Source organism: Nerophis ophidion, linkage group LG03 (genome assembly GCF_033978795.1).
Source record: "Nerophis ophidion isolate RoL-2023_Sa linkage group LG03, RoL_Noph_v1.0, whole genome shotgun sequence".
In the NCBI taxonomy this organism is placed as follows: Eukaryota; Metazoa; Chordata; class Actinopteri; order Syngnathiformes; family Syngnathidae; genus Nerophis; species Nerophis ophidion.
In genome coordinates, this window is record NC_084613.1 from 81,015,552 (window position 1) to 81,033,542 (window position 17,991).

The 17,991-nt window shown below is 41.1% G+C and overlaps 1 protein-coding gene across 4 annotated transcripts in view; it reads right to left on the bottom strand.

The window, feature by feature from the left end:
- Positions 1-17,991, bottom strand: part of shank3a (SH3 and multiple ankyrin repeat domains 3a) — a 444,336-nt gene that overhangs the window by 68,571 nt on the left and 357,774 nt on the right. For all 4 annotated transcript variants that reach the window (XM_061896187.1, XM_061896188.1, XM_061896191.1 and 1 more), the window contains one exon: positions 3,091-3,204. In XM_061896187.1, the coding sequence (XP_061752171.1) occupies positions 3,091-3,204 (114 nt within the window). The remainder of the gene's footprint in view (positions 1-3,090; positions 3,205-17,991) is intronic.

Here is a 17,991-nt window from a genome sequence, read left to right on the forward strand (position 1 = left end):
TCTCAGTCACCATTTTTTACCTCACCAAAGATAAATGGGAGCTCGGAGGGCAACTTTCAGAGTAAAGTGGCATTGAACTTCCTGCACTTTTAGAAAAGTTTATTCCATCTTTTGATTTCCTGCTTCCTTTTCACAATAAAAGTTGAGGGATGAGTGAAAGAAAGGAAGTTAAGTCATACAACTTGGACATATTGATTAGTGCGTGTGTCAACGTGTGTCCTTGTTCAATCGCACCTGACATCAACACCTGGCAACATGACACTAGTTGCTGCTGCTAACACAACTCCAATCACATCTGGCAACATGACACAAATCCAAACTCAAATGCAGCCTTAGTCAAAAAATGTGATTAGGGTGACACACATTCAGGTGACATAGTCAGGTGACTCAGTCAGGTAACACAGTCAAGTGACAAAGTCTGGTAACTTTGTCAGGTCACACAATCAGGTGACTCATTCAGGTGACACAGTCAGATGACACACATTCAGGTGACTCAGTCAGGTAACTTTGTCAGGTGACACAATTCAGGTAACTCAGTCAGGTGACACAATTCAGGTAACTCAGTCAGGTGACACAGTCAGGTATCTCAGTCAGGTGACACATTCAGGTGACTCAGTCAAGTGACACAGTCAGGTGACTCAGTCAGGCGACACATTCAGATGACGCAGTCAGGTGACTTAGTCAGGTGACTCAGTCAGGTGACACAGTCAGGTGACTCAGTCAAGTGACGCAGTCAGGTGACACAGTCAGATGACACACAGTCAGGTGACTCAGTCAAGTGACGCAGTCAGGTGAAACAGTCAGATGACACACAGTCAGGTGACTCAGTCAGGTGACACAGTCAAATGACACACATTCAGGTGACTCAGTCAGGTAACACAGTCAAGTGACAAAGTCTGGTAACTTTGTCAGGTCACACATTCAGGTGACTCAGTCAGGTAACTTTGTCAGGTGACACAATTCAGGTAACTCAGTCAGGTGACACAATTCAGGTAACTCAGTCAGGTGACACAGTCAGGTATCTCAGTCAGGTGACACATTCAGGTGACTCAGTCAGGTGACTCAGTCAGGTGACTCAGTCAGGTGACACATTCAGATGACGCAGTCAGGTGACTTAGTCAGGTGACTCAGTCAGGTGACACAGTCAGGTGACTCAGTCAAGTGACGCAGTCAGGTGACACAGTCAGATGACACACAGTCAGGTGACTCAGTCAAGTGACGCAGTCAGGTGAAACAGTCAGATGACACACAGTCAGGTGACTCAGTCAGGTGACACAGTCAAATGACACACATTCAGGTGACTCAGTCAGGTAACTTTGTCAGGTGACACAATTCAGGTGACTCAGTCAAGTAACTTTGTCGGGTGACACACATTCAGGTGACACACATTCAGGTGACACACATTCAGGTGACTCAGTCAGGTGACTCAGTCAGGTAACACAGCCAAGTGACACAGTCTGGTAACTTTGTCAGGTCACACAATCAGGTGACTCAGTCAGGTGACTCAGTCAGGTAACACAGTCAAGTGACACAGTCTGGTAACTTTGTCAGGTCACACAATCAGGTGACTCAGTCAGGTGACTCAGTCAAGTGACTCAGTCAGGTGACACAGTCAGGTGACACAGTCAGATGACACACAGTCAGGTGACACAGTCAGGTGACACAGTCAGATGACACACAGTCAGGTGACTCAGTCCGGTGACACAGTCAGATGACACACATTCAGGTGACTCAGTCAGGTAACTTTGTCAGGTGACACAATTCAGGTTGACCCAGTCAGGTAATGTTGTCAGATAACACACATTCAGGTGACATAGTCAGGTGACTCAGTCAGGTGACTCAGTCAGGTAACACAGTCAAGTTACACAGTCTGGTAACTTTGTCAGGTCACACAATCAGGTGTCTCAGTCAGGTGACTCAGTCAAGTGACGCAGTCAGGTGACACAGTCAGATGACACACAGTCAGGTGACTCAGTCAAGTGACGCAGTCAGGTGACACAGTCAGATGACACACAGTCAGGTGACTCAGTCAGGTGACACAGTCAAATGACACACATTCAGGTGACTCAGTCAGGTAACTTTGTCAGGTGACACAATTCAGGTGACTCAGTCTGGTAACTTTGTCAGGTGACACACATTCAGGTGACATAGTCAGGTGACTCAGTCAGGTGACACAGTCAGGTATCTCAGTCAGGTGACAAAGTCAGGTGACTCAGTCAGTTGACTCAGTCAAGTGACACAGTCAGGTGACTCAGTCAGGTGACACATTCAGATGACACAGTAAGGTGAATTAGTCATGTGACTCAGTCAGGTGACACAAACAGGCGCCAAAGTCAGGTGACTCAGTCAGGTGACTCAGTCAGGTGACTCAGTCAGGTGACTCAGTCAGGTGCCACATTCATATGACACAGTCATGTGACTTATTTAGGTGACTCAGTAAAGTGACACATTCAGGTAATTCAGTCGGGTGACACAGCCAGGTATCTCAGTCAGGTGACTCAGTCAGGTGACACATTCATGTGACACAGTCATGTGACTTATTTAGGTGACTCAGTAAAGTGACACATTCAGTCGGGTGACACAGTCAGGTGACTCAGTCAGCTAACTCAGTCGGGTGACTCAGTCAGGTGACTCAGTCAGGTGACACCGTCAGGTGACACATTCAGATGACTCAGTCAGGTGACACAATTCAGTTGACTCAGTCTGGTGACTCAGTCTGGTGACTCAGTCAGGTGACACAGTAAGGTATCTCAGTCAGGTGACACATTCAGGTGACTCTGTCAGGTGACACAGTCAAGTGACACAGTAGGGTGACTCAGTCAGGTGACGTAGTCAGGCGACTCAGTCAGGTGACACAGTCAAGTGACACAGTAGGGTGACTCAGTCAAGTGACACAGTCAGGCGACACAGTCGGGTGACTTAGTTAGGTGACTCAGTCAGGTGACACAGTCAGGTGACACAGTCAGGTGACTCAGTCAGGTGACTCAGTCAGGTGACACAGTCAGGTGACTCAGTCAGGTGACACAGTCAGGTGACACATTCAGGTGACACAGTCAGGTGACACACTCCGTTGACAAAGAAGCATCTTACCGAGCCGGGGGTCAAACTGCCTCATCTGAACTTCTTCCACACAGTCAGCAGGAAACCATCCCGTCCTGCCTTTGACGCTGCCTTCCCAGAAGCCTCCTTCTCCTATGCTCAGCACTGCAACACACACAAACATTTCTGTGGTAAAACTCGTCTGCCAGCGTTTGCTCATGGGCGGCAGAGGAAGGGCAGGAAATGACAGGAGTCGGCAGGCGGTGGGGGGAAAGACACCATGGACGCCACAATATTAGGCACAGTAGCACACCTGTTCCTGGGATTCATCAAACACCATTAGTTCAGCGCGTTGTGCACAGGGAAGAAAGTACAACATGCACAAAGCCTTGAAGAGGCATCAAATAAGTCATGAGCAAAGGATACAAATACTTATACATATATTGTGTATAATATATTCGCAAAAATATTTGAAATCACCTTTCACATCATCATTACGGGGAATTGTGTGTAGAATTTTGAGGACAACAATGAATTTACTCCATTTTGGAACAAGGCTGTAACAGCAAAATGTGTCAAAGGTGAAGACTTTCGGGATACAAAACAAAATGAGTTCAGAGAGGAGTGGGCGGAGCTTATATTAGTGGCCTAGTGGTTAGAGTGTCCGGCCTGGGATGGGGAGGTTGTGAGTTCAAACCCCGGCCGAGTCATACCAAAGACTATAAAAATGGGAGCCGTTCCCTCACTGCTTGGCACTCATCATCAAAGGTTGGAATTGGGGGTTAAATCACCAAAAATGATTCCTGGGCGCGGCCCCCACTGCTGCTCACTGCTCCCCTCACCTCTCAGGGGGCGAACAAGGGGATGGGTCGAACGCAGAGGGTAGTTTCATCACACCTGGTGTGTGCGTGACTATCATTGGTACTTTAACTTTTTAATTCAAATATTATTTGTTCATTTCATTTGTATCATTACACACGTTTTAATATCCCACTGACAAAAAATATTACAACATTGTTAAAAATAGTGAGGACTGTAATATTATTTTGTCTGAAAACTACTTCTTCTTACAAATGTACGTATGCTCACAATATTATCTCATCCAAAGTCATTTATGTATCCTGATAGCACCTTTTCTTCATTGGACACATTTAGTCCCCCAAAATGTAACTTTTTAACAAGCTTTTTTTTAACCCTTTTTTATTGACCTTTAGTCAGAGATGACGACCACGTCTTCTTCAAGATGCTATTTGACGCCATCTCTTAAAACTAACCTTTTTCAATCAATTGTCGTAAATGGTGACGTTAGGATGTGACTTTAAGGTTTTACTACTTACGTATAAAATACTACACGGTCCAGCTCCATCCTATCTTGCCGATTGTATTGTACCATATGTCCCGGCAAGAAATCTGCGTTCAAAGGACTCCGGCTTATTAGTGATTCCCAAAGCCCAAAAAAAGTCTGCGGGCTATAGAGTGTTTTCCGTTCGGGCTCCAGTACTCTGGAATGCCCTCCCGGTAACAGTTCGAGATGCCACCTCAGTAGAAGCATTTAAGTCTCACCTTAAAACTCATTTGTATACTCTAGCCTTTAAATAGACTCCCTTTTTAGACCAGTTGATCTGCCGTTTCTTTTCTTTTTCTCCTATGTCCCACTCTCCCTTGTGGAGGGGGTCCGGTCCGATCCGGTGGCCATGTACTGCTCGCCTGTGTATCGGCTGGGGACATCTCTGCGATGCTGATCCGCCTCCGCTTGGGATGGTTTCCTGCTGGCTCCGCTGTGAACGGGACTCTCGCTGCTGTGTTGGATCCGCTTTGGACTGGACTCTCGCGACTGTGTTGGATCCATTGTGGATTGAACTCTCACAGTATCATGTTAGACCCGCTCGACATCCATTGCTTTCCTCCTCTCCAAGGTTCTCATAGTCATCATTGTCACCGACGTCCCACTGGGTGTGAGTTTTCCTTGCCCTTATGTGGGCCTACCGAGGATGTGGTAGTGGTTTGTGCAGCCCTTTGAGACACTAGTGATTTAGGGCTATATAAGTAAACATTGATTGATTGATTGATTTTTCTTTCAAATAAGTTAAATAAATATATTTCTTTCCATGTCACTCTATACTTTTCATATTTAATTTTTTTTATCTTCTAAAATATACACTTTTGTATGCAAAACTACATTCACTTAATATTACCACTGATTATGAAAATATTACCATCATATTTGTCCACTTTAGTACCACTGGTGGTGAGTGGGCTCCATCTCCTGGAACGCCAAAGAATATCTTGATTTGATTTTCCTCTACTCAGACACAGTGTTACTGTTCAAACTGTGTGTTGTTACAGTGGCCAAATATATGAAATATACTTGTTAAAACAGCTTCTGCCTGTTTTTTAATGAATACTTAGGTCTACTGCACTACTGTATTTTAATGTTGTCATTATGGTGGTACTTAATGAATACTTAGGTCTACTACACTACTGTATTTAAAGTAATTTTTATGGTGGTACTTAATGAATACTTAGGTCTACTACACAACTGTATTTACTGTATTTGTATTTAACTTGATGAATACTTAGGTCTACTACACTACTGTATTTAAAGTAATTATTATGGTGGTACTTAATGAATATTTAGTCTGCTGTATTTAATGTAGTCAGTATGATGGTACTGAATGAATACTTAGGTCTACTACACTACTGTATTCAATGTAATTTTTATGGTGGCGCTTAAAAAAAGACTTAGGTCTACTACGCTACTGTATTTAATGTAGTCATTATGGTTTTACTTAATGAATACTAAGGTCTACCACACAACTGTATTTAATGTATTTGTATTTAACTTGATGAATACTTAGGTCTACTACACTACTGTATTTGATGTAATTTTTATGGTGGTACTTAATGAATATTTAGTCTACAGTATTTAATGTTGTCATTATGGTGGTACTGAATGAATACTTAGGTCTACTACACTACTGTATTGAATGTTGTCATTATAGTGGTACTTGATGAATACTTAGGTCTACTACACTACTGTATTTAATTTAGTTTTTATGGTGGTACTTAAAAAAAGACTTAGGTCTACTATGTTACTTTATTTAATGTTGTCATTATGGTGGTACTTAATGAATACTTAGGTCTACTACACTACTGTATTTAATGTAGTTTTTATGGTGGCGCTTAAAAAATACTTAGGTCTACTACGCTACTGTATTTAATGTAGTCATTATGGTTTTACTTAATGAATACTAAGGTCTACCACACAACTGTATTTAATGTATTTGTATTTAACTTGATGAATACTTAGGTCTACTACACTACTGTATTTGATGTAATTTTTATGGTGGTACTTAATGAATATTTAGTCTACAGTATTTAATGTAGTCATTATGGTGGTACTGAATGAATACTTAGGTCTACTACACTACTGTATTGAATGTTGTCATTATGGTGGTACTTGATGAATACTTAGGTCTACTACACTACTGTATTTAATGTAGTTTTTATGGTGGTACTTAAAAAAAGACTTAGGTCTACTATGTTACTTTATTTAATGTTGTCATTATGGTGGTACTTAATGAATACTTAGGTCTACTACACTACTGTATTTAATGTTGTCATTATGGTGGTATTTAATGAATACTAAGGTCTACTACACAACTGTATTTAATGTATTTGTATTCAACTTGATGAATACTTAGGGTCTACTATACTACTGTATTTAATGTTGTCATTACGGTGCTACTTAATGATTACTTAGGTCTACTACACTACTGTATTTAATGTAATTTTTATGGTGGTACTTAATGAATACTTAGTCTACTGTATTTAATGTAGTCATTATGATGGTACTGAATGAATACTTATGTCTACTACACTACTGTTTTAATGTCATTATGGTTGTGCTTAATAAATACTTAGGTTTACTACACTACTGTATTTAATTTAGTTTTTATGGTGGTACTTCATGAATACTTAGGTCTACTACACTACTGTATTTAATGTAGTTTTTATGGTGGTACTTAATGAATACTTAGGTCTACTACACTACTGTATTTAATGTAGTTTTTATGGTGGTACTTAATGAATACTTAGGTCTACTACTCTACTGTATTTAATGTAGTTTTTATGGTGGTACTTAATGAATACTTAGGTCTACTACAGTACTGTATTTTAATGTTGTCATTATGGTGGTACTTAATGAATACTTAGGTCTACTACACTACTGTATTTAATGTCATTTTCATGGTTGTACTTAATGAATACTTAGGTCTACTACACTACTGTATTTAATGTAATTTTTATGGTGGTACTTAATGAATACTTAGTCTACTGTATTTAATGTCATTATGATGGTACTGAATGAATACTTAGGTCTACTACACTACTGTATTTAATGTCATTATGGTGGTGCTTAATGAATACTTAGGTTTACTAAACTACTGTATTTCATTTAGTTTTTATGGTGGTACTTCATGAATACTTAGGTCTACTACACTACTGTATTTAATGTTGTCATTATGGTGGTACTTAAAAATAATTAGGTCTACTACACCACTGTATTTAATGTCATTATGGTGGTACTATGTAACTAGTACAATTATTATCATTGAGGTGAACCAAAAATATATCTTCTAAGTTTCTTTTGTGGTATTAAAGACCTACTGAAAGCCACTACTAGCGACCACACAGTCTGATAGTTTATATATCAATGATGAAATATTAACATTGCAACACATGCCAATACGGCCTTTTTAGTTTACTAAATTGCAATTTTAAATTTCCCGGGAGTTTCGTCTTGAAAACGTCGTGTAATGATGACGTGTACGCAAGACGTCACAGGTTCTTAGGAAGTATGAGCGCTGCACACACACACACAGCTAAAAGTCGTCTGCTTTAATCGCATAATTACACAGTATTCTGGACATCTTTGTTGCTGAATCTTTTGCAATTTGTTCAATTAACATTGGAGAAGTCACAGTAGCAAGATGGAGTTGGGAAGCTTTAGCCTTTAGCCACACAAACACACGGTGATTCCTTGTTTAAAATTCCTGGAGGTGAAACTTTACTATGGATCAGAGCGGTCAAGAGAACATTAACACAACGGAATGTCAACCAGCAGGTTTTGGTGAGAAAATTGTGGTTAAAAAGTCGCTTCATACCGGAGAAAAGCTGCCGTCAACTCCCCTGAGACATTGGCGTCAAGACACCCGTGGACACACCCTTCCGACTATCAGGTACTATTTAACTCACTAAAACACTAGCAACATAATAGAAAAATAAGGGATTTCCCAGAATTAACCTACTAAATGTGTCTAAAAACACCGGAATCCGTCCCAATGTAATCGCGTTGGTGTTTTTTTTCTGGTCCGTCGCTATCAATATCCTCAAACCCAAATCTTTCATCCTCGCTCAAATTAATGGGGAAATTGTCGTTTTCTTGTTCCAAATAGCACTTTTTGTTGGAGGCTCCCATTAAAAACAATGTGAATATGTGAGGAGCCATCAAACATGTGACGTCATCGTCTGCGACTTCCGGTACAGGCAAGGCTTTTCTCTTAGCACCGAAAGTTGCAAACTTTATCGTGGATGTTCTGTTACGCCTGTTTGGCATCGTGGTGTCGGGTTTGATTCCCTCGTGGATGCGTCAATAAGTGAAAACAGCAAAGGTAAGATATAAACAATTTATATAACGAAAAGGATCTATGAAACAAAACACTGGTGATAATAAAAAGGCAAACCAAAGACGCTAGCATGAAAGCTGGGATATACAACAATGAGAACTAAACTGGCACGTAGGCACATAAAAGAGTAAAAAAAAACATGTAGCATGAGAGCTGGAATGAACAAATGGCGTAGCGTGAAAAGCTAGCAAGAATGTACATACGTGACGGAGTGCAGGCGTAACTCGTTGCGGGAAAGCAAATTATGAACCCAGAAAGAAAAGGGACGGGCTTGAATAGGGAAGTAATCAGAAGTGACAGTGAAGTGAATTATATTTATATAGCGCTTTTCTCTAGTGACTCAAAGCGCTTTACATAGTGAAACCCAATATCTAAGTTACATTTAAACCAGTGTGGGTGGCACTGGGAGCAGGTGGGCAAAGTGTCTTGCCCAAGGACACCACGGCAGTAACTAGGATGGCACAAGCGGGAATCGAACCTGCAACCCTCAAGTTGCTGGCACGGCCACTCTACCAACCGACAGGTGTGCAGAAACTGTGATTAGCAGGTGGGATCAATGAGCAACTATGGTGACTGACTAAAACAGGAAGTAAGAGGGTAGAACGACAGAGTGATACAACAACTGGAAGTATAAACAATATGTGGTGATCCAAGTAGTGGATCGCAACATGTTCTCTACTAAATCCTTTCAGCGAAAATATGGCAATATTGCAAAATGATTAAGTATGACACACAGAATGGACCTGCTATCCCCGTTTAAATAAGAAAATCTCATTTCAGTAGGCCTTTAATAGTGAATGTCGAGTTGATATTGATGCTCCCTGCAGGACTGAGACTACACACTCATTCCTACAACCCTCATCCATCCATCCATTTTCTACCGCTTATTCCCTTTCGGGGTTGCGGGGGGCGCTGGCGCCTATCTCAGCTACAATCGGGCGGAAGGCGGGGTACACCCTGGACAAGTCGCCACCTCATCGCAGGGCCAACACAGATAGACAGACAACATTCACACACTAGGGCCAATTTAGTGTTGCCAATCAACCTATCCCCAGGTGCATGTCTTTGGAAGTGGGAGGAAGCCGGAGTACCCAGAGGGAACCCACGCAGTCACGGGGAGAACATGCAAACTCCACACAGAAAGATCCCGAGCCTGGATTTGAACCCAGGACTGCAGGATCTTCGTATTGTGAGGCAGACGCACTAACCCCTCTGCCACCGTGAAGCAAACCTCATCCAATATCAGCAAAACACACGCACGCACGCACGCACGCACGCACGCACGCACGCACGCACGCACGCACGCACGCACGCACGCACGCACGCACACACACACACACACACACACACACACACACACAGCGTTGCCCGAGTGAGCCCTTCTCCTGCATGGTTGCTAGGAGACGGGAGTATGATGCTGCAGACAGCTCACGAGATGATGCAGTCTATTTCCACGGCGTGGTGATGCGTGCCGAGGGCAGCGCACACACACACACGCGCACACACACACACACACACACACACACACACACACACACACACACACACACACACACACACACACACACACACACAAACCACTCAATTAGTGAAAAGAACATCAGCGTTGGATGACGTGTCATCCATCCAATCGTGTCCTGAGGACCAACACAACATCAAATAATCACCAGAAGATGGAATGTTCTGCCCTGCATGACCACGGTGTGTTGGTTGGCACACGCATGTACGCACACACACACGCATGTACGCACACACACACGCACACACACATGCACGCGCACACACACACACACACACACACACACACACATACAAAACATGTCATTTTGTAATTGATGCCAGTAAATGTTCTTTTTCCACACAGCTGCCTTGTTTACACAAATGTCCTGCAGGCAGTGTTTGATATTTATATTATATTTATATTTGTGTTAAATTTGCTGTAAAGCTGTCATGTTTATGAGGGTCACAAAGATATGTGTCATAAACTTAGTCTTTTTTTAATTTAAAAGTATATATATATATATATATATGGCGATACGCCCCTCCCACCTCCAAAGACTTACACCTGGGGATAAGCCCCTCCCACCTCTAAAGACATGCACCTGGGTATAGGCCCCTCCCACCTCCAAAGATATACACCTGGGGATAAGCCCCTCACACCTCTAAAGACAGGCACCTGGGTATAGGCCCCGCCCACCTCTAAAGACAGGCACCTGGGGATAGGCCCCTCCCACCTCCAAAGACATACACCTGGGGATGGGCCCCTCCCACCTTCAAAGACATACACCTGGGGATAGGCCCCTCCCACCTCCAAAGACATACACCTGGGGATAGGCCCCTCCCACCTCCAAAGAAATACACCTGGGGATAGGCCCCGCCCACCTCCAAAGACCTACACCTGGGGATAAGCCCCTCCCACCTCTAAAGACAGGCACCTGGGTATAGGCCCCGCCCACCTCTAAAGACAGGCACCTGGGGATAGGCCCCTCCCACCTCCAAAGACATACACCTGGGGATGGGCCCCTCCCACCTTCAAAGACATACACCTGGGGATGGGCCCCTCCCACCTCCAAAGACATACACCTGGGGATAAGCCCCTCCCACTTCTAAAGACATGCACCTGGGAATAGGCCCCTCCCAACTCCAAAGACATACACCTGGGGATAGGCCCCTCCCACCTCCAAAGACATACACCCGGGGATAGGCCCCTCCCACCTCCAAATAAATACACCTGTGTATAGGTTGATTGGCAACACTAAATAGTCCCTAGTGTGTGAATGTTGTCTATCTGTAATGAGGCGGTGACTTGTCCACGGTGTACACCGCCTTCCGCCCAAATGCAGCTGCGATAGGTTCCAGCATCCCGAAAGGGACAAGCGGTAGAAAATGAATGGATGGATGGATTGTTTTTTTCTTGAAAAATGAGACAAAACAATCTTTCTTTCAAAGGAAGATCTTTTCAAACGTGGGAAGGTAGAATCGTCCTTTCTTGCACCGAATACAAAAAGGTATTTTTGACAATAAAACCAACTTTTTCCTCGCTGTTTTTGTCCATAAGTCCCAAACATGTGACATAAAACCCTGAAGGAGACATTGATGAAATAATTATACTCGCTCTGAAGGAGATGTTTGGAATTCGAGACTCAGGCGATACATTGACCAAAGTGATATCAGCAGATATCTCCATATATGGTCGAGGTTTACCTGCAGAGCTTTGCGCGAGTCTGCTTTTTTATATCCAAGTGCAGTCCGATGTTGTTGTTGCTATCCTCTTGTTGTGGGGCAGACTGGCTCCTACATGCACATGCATCCTCCACTGTAGTCATTTCTGATAAAAAGTTGCGTATAATTTGAACTTATATGTGCCAGTGGTCTCGAAGACGGTTGGTAAAACTATTTAGTAGCAGACTGACCGGGACAAAGTCACATGAGGTGAATTCTTCTTCTGCTTCCCTTCTGGTGCCTTTTACGCTTACCGACACCTGCTGGCCTGTCATGGAACTACACCACCCGCCCTGCATTTGAAGGGAATGGTATGAAAAATGGAAATAACTGCCACGGTAGTTTTAAATGGCTTTGAAAGTCTTAAACCACAGGTGTCAAACTCAAGGGCCGGGGGCCAAATGTGGCCTGCCACTTTATTTTATGTGGTCCACGAAAGCCAGGAAATAATCCGCGTTAATAAAATATTTTCTTACTAAATATATTTATTTCCCTTTTGACATGTACTGCATATCTTCTAAAAATGCAATATTATATTATCATGTATATCAAAAATATTTTTGGTTAAAATAAAGATAAACACTGTACTTAAATATCTGCTTGACTTATGATTTCAAAACAAATTATCAATAAATTTGTAGACTGTAAGATTGACAATAAATTTTACGGTTAAATTCCTCCGACTGAGTTTTTTTTTTTTACTGTAAAATCATCCTTGTTACTGTTTTTTCCATATACAGTAGGACACGAAAACATTAAAAAAACTAACAAAATAATTAAAACAAGAAGATTTTACGGTTAAAAAAAAACTAAAACTTGCAGTTCTGTTGATTTAATTTTCCCACTAAAAACAGTGATGTTGTTTTTACATTTATTCCACTCTTGTATATGCTGTATAAAACTGTTTTTACTGTAAAATTCTGGTGACTGAGTTGCCAGTTTTTAAAGTCAAATTTTAATATTTTTTTTCAGCTCATGTAAACAAATATATTGTTAATGTGTTATATATACAGTGGTGGTCAAAAGTGTACGTACACTTGTGAAGAACATAAGGTCATGGCTGTCTTGAGGTTCCAATCCTTTCTACAACTCTTATTTTCTGATATAATCTGAAAGATCCATTTATGATTGTTTATCAAATATAACTATAGATGTCAACATTGTGTATGTGCTGAAAGATTCATTTATGATGTATATACCTTATACACCTCTAAGCTGTATAAGGTGTATAAGGTATATAAGGTGTACAAGGTATATATGGTGTATAAGGTATATAAGGTGTATAAGGTATAAAAGGTATATAAGGTATACAAGGTATATAAGGTGTATAAGGTATGTAAGGTGTAGAAGGTTTATAAGGTATATAAGGTGTCAAACGTCTACAAGGTATATAAGAGGTATAAAGTATGTAAGGTATATAAGGTGTATAATGGATGTAAGGTGTATAAGTTGTATAAGGTGTAGAAGGTAAATAAATGTATATAAGGTATATAAGGTGTATAAGGTATATAAGGTGTATAATGTATGTAAGGTGTATAATGTATGTAAGGTGTATAAGGTATATAAGGTGTATAATGTATGTAAGGTGTATAATGTATGTAAGGTGTATAAGGTGTAGAAGGTAAATAAATGTATATAAGGTATATAAGGTGTATAAGGTATATAAATGTATATAGGGTATATAAGAAGTATACGGTATACACGGTATATAAGGTGTATAAGGTATATAAATGTATATAAGGTATATAAGGGGTATACGTATATAAGGTGTATAAGGTAAATAAGGTATATAAGGTGTATAAGTTATACATGGTATATAAAGTGTATAAGATATAAGGCATAGAGGGGGTATAAGGCGTATAAGGTATATAAGGTGTATAAGTTATACATAGTATATAAAGTGTATAAGGTGTATAAGGTGTATAAGGTTCAATAAAGTATGTAAGGTGTATAAGTTATTTATGGTTTATAAAGTGTATAAGGTATATAAGTTGTATAATGTATATAAGGTGTATTAGGTGTACAAGGTTTATACGGTAAATAAGGTATATAAGGTATATAAAATGTACAAAGTGAATAAGGTATATCATGTATATAAGGTATAAAAGGTATATAAGGTGCACAAGGTTTATAAGGTATATAAGGTGTATAAGGTATATAAGGTATATAAATGTATATAGGGTATATAAGAAGTATACGGTATACACGGTATATAAGGTGTATAAGGTATATAAATGTATATAAGGTATATAAGGGGTATACTGTGTATAAGGTATATAAGGTGTATAAGGCATACATGGTGTATGAGGTATATAAGGTGTATAAGGTATATAAGGTGTATAAGTTATACATGGTATATAAAGTGTATAAGGTGTATAAGGTTCAATAAAGTATGTAAGGTGTATAAGTTATTTATGGTTTATAAAGTGTATAAGGTATATAAGTTGTATAATGTATATAAGGTGTATTAGGTGTACAAGGTTTATAAGGTAAATAAGGTATATAAGGTATATAAAATGTACAAAGTGAATAAGGTATATAATGTATATAAGGTATAAAAGGTGTATAAGGTGCACAAGGTTTATAAGGTGTATAAGGTGTATAAGGTATGTAAAGGTATATAAGGTATACAAGGTATACAAGGTATATAAAGGTATATAAAGTGTATAAGGTATACAAGGTATATAAAGGTATATAAGGTATATAAAGTGTATATGTGAGTAAGGTATATCGGGTATATAAGGTGTATACGGTATATAAGTTATGTAAAGTGTATAAGGTATATATATAAGGTTTACAAGGTGTATAAGGTATATAAGGTATAAAAGGAGGCCACAACAGACAATTGTGTGTGGTGTCTCTCTGCACAGACATGTGGTGTCTCTCTGCACAGACATGCGGTGTCTCTCTGCACAGACATGCGGTGTCTCTCTCCACAGACATGCGGTGTCTCTCTGCACAGACATGCGGTGTCTCTCTGCACAGACATGCGGTGTCTCTCTGCACAGACATGTGGTGTCTCTCTGCACAGACAAGTGGTGTCTCTCTGCACAGACAAGTGGTGTCTCTCTGCACAGACAAGTGGTGTCTCTCTGCACATACATGTGGTGTCTCTCTGCACAGACAAGTGGTGTCTCTCTGCACAGACAAGTGGTGTCTCTCTGCACAGACAAGTGGTGTCTCTCTGCACAGACAAGTGGTGTCTCTCTGCACAGACAAGTGGTGTCTCTCTGCACAGACAAGTGGTGTCTCTCTGCACAGACAAGTGGTGTCTCTCTGCACATACATGTGGTGTCTCTCTGCACAGACAAGTGGTGTCTCTCTGCACAGACAAGTGGTGTCTCTCTGCACAGACAAGTGGTGTCTCTCTGCACAGACAAGTGGTGTCTCTCTGCACAGACATGTGGTGTCTCTCTGCACAGACATGTGGTGTCCAACACAGATGTGACTGTAGAAGGTTCATGTCAGTCAAAGAGTCAGTTGAGGTGAAGCCAGCATGCAAGCTGAGTGCACACCAATACGCTCACGTTGTCTCTCAACAACAACAACACCTCACACGTCACACCCACTCATCATCACAGTATCACTTTATGATCTTGCACAGAATCACTTTATGATCTTGCAAAGTATCACTTTATGATGTTGCACAGTATCACTCTATGATGCTTCACAGTATCACTTTATGATATTGCACAGTATCACTATGATTGTGTACAATATCTCTTTATGATATTGTACAGTATCACTTTATGTTGTACAGTATCACTTTATGATCTTGCAAAGTATCACTTTATGATTTTGCACAGTATAACTTCATGATGTTGCACAATATCACTTTATGATATTGCACAGTATCACTTTATGATGTTGACAGACATTGTGTCATACAGCCAGCGATTGGCACGAGAAGGAAAGACATGTGAGACATGAAGTCAGCTGACTAAGACAAAAAAATAGATGTGTATCTCTGCTGTGTAGTGTGTGTGAGTGTGTGTGTGTGTGTGTGTGTGTGTGTATATATTGTTACTTGGAGTTGTGCCCTTGCTTAAGTCAGTCACGACTCTCCAGCAAGATCACCTGTGAGCTTGCAAAGCAATTTATAATCTTTACACAGGGTGTCAGCTTCAGTGCTGTGTATCTGCAAGTGTGTGTGTGTGTGTGTGTGTGTGTGTGTGTGTGTGTGTGTGTGCTCATTTAAATTTGGCCATTACTTTACATTCTGGCATCAGGCTGAGTCACTCATTTACAATCTCAGCATCTTTCTTCCTCTAAATGCTCACTAAACACACACACACACACACACACACACACACACACACACACACACACACACACACACACACACACACACACACACACACACGTACGTACGTACACACACACACACAATGTGAGAGTAATTGCCTTGCATGAATGAAGGAGAGAAGAGGACACAGATAGGTTTTCACAATGGCTGAATCACACGCTTACATTGCCAGTGAAAGACATGCATGCAGCATCATGGCGTGTGTTGGTGGCGTCGGAAAATCATGTCGTTTATTAGTGGTCACAGCATCATGTCATGTATTGGTGGGGTTACAACATCATGTCATGTATTGGTGGGGTTACAACATCATGTCATGTATTGGTGGGGTTACAACATCATGTCATGTATTGGTGGTGTCACAGCATCACGTCATGTATTGGTGGGGTTACAACATCATGTCATGTATTGGTGGGGTTACAACATCATGTCATGTATTGGTGGGGTTACAACATCATGTCATGTATTGGTGGTGTTACAACATCATGTCATGTATTGGTGGTGTCACAGCATCACGTCATGTATTGGTGGGGTTACAACATCATGTCATGTATTGGTGGGGTTACAACATCATGTCATGTATTGGTGGGGTTACAACATCATGTCATGTATTGGTGGTGTCACAGCATCACGTCATGTATTGGTGGGGTTACAACATCATGTCATGTATTGGTGGGGTTACAACATCATGTCATGTATTGGTGGGGTTACAACATCATGTCATGTATTGGTGGGGTTACAACATCATGTCATGTATTGGTGGTGTCACAGCATCACGTCATGTATTGGTGGGGTTACAACATCATGTCATGTATTGGTGGGGTTACAACATCATGTCATGTATTGGTGGGGTTACAACATCATGTCATGTATTGGTGGGGTTACAACATCATGTCATGTATTGGTGGTGTCACAGCATCACGTCATGTATTGGTGGGGTTACAACATCATGTCATGTATTGGTGGGGTTACAACATCATGTCATGTATTGGTGGGGTTACAACATCATGTCATGTATTGGTGGGGTTACAACATCATGTCATGTATTGGTGGGGTTACAACATCATGTCATGTATTGGTGGGGTTACAACATCATGTCATGTATTGGTGGGGTTACAACATCATGTCATGTATTGGTGGTGTCACAGCATCACGTCATGTATTGGTGGGGTTACAACATCATGTCATGTATTGGTGGGGTTACAACATCATGTCATGTATTGGTGGGGTTACAACATCATGTCATGTATTGGTGGGGTTACAACATCATGTCATGTATTGGTGGGGTTACAACATCATGTCATGTATTGGTGGGGTTACAACATCATGTCATGTATTGGTGGGGTTACAACATCATGTCATGTATTGGTGGGGTTACAACATCATGTCATGTATTGGTGGGGTTACAACATCATGTCATGTATTGGTGGTGTCACAGCATCACGTCATGTATTGGTGGGGTTACAACATCATGTCATGTATTGGTGGGGTTACAACATCATGTCATGTATTGGTGGGGTTACAACATCATGTCATGTATTGGTGGGGTTACAACATCATGTCATGTATTGGTGGTGTCACACCATCATGTCATGTAAGGATGGTTTGTTGGTGTGGTTTGGACAGGAGGTAAAACCTGTTGGAATTGTGCTGTTTGTTATCAGAAGATTGGTAATAAAAGTTAAACATAGCGTCAGACTTTGTGTGATTTTATTCTAGGAGCCTCTGTCACAGGCCAGG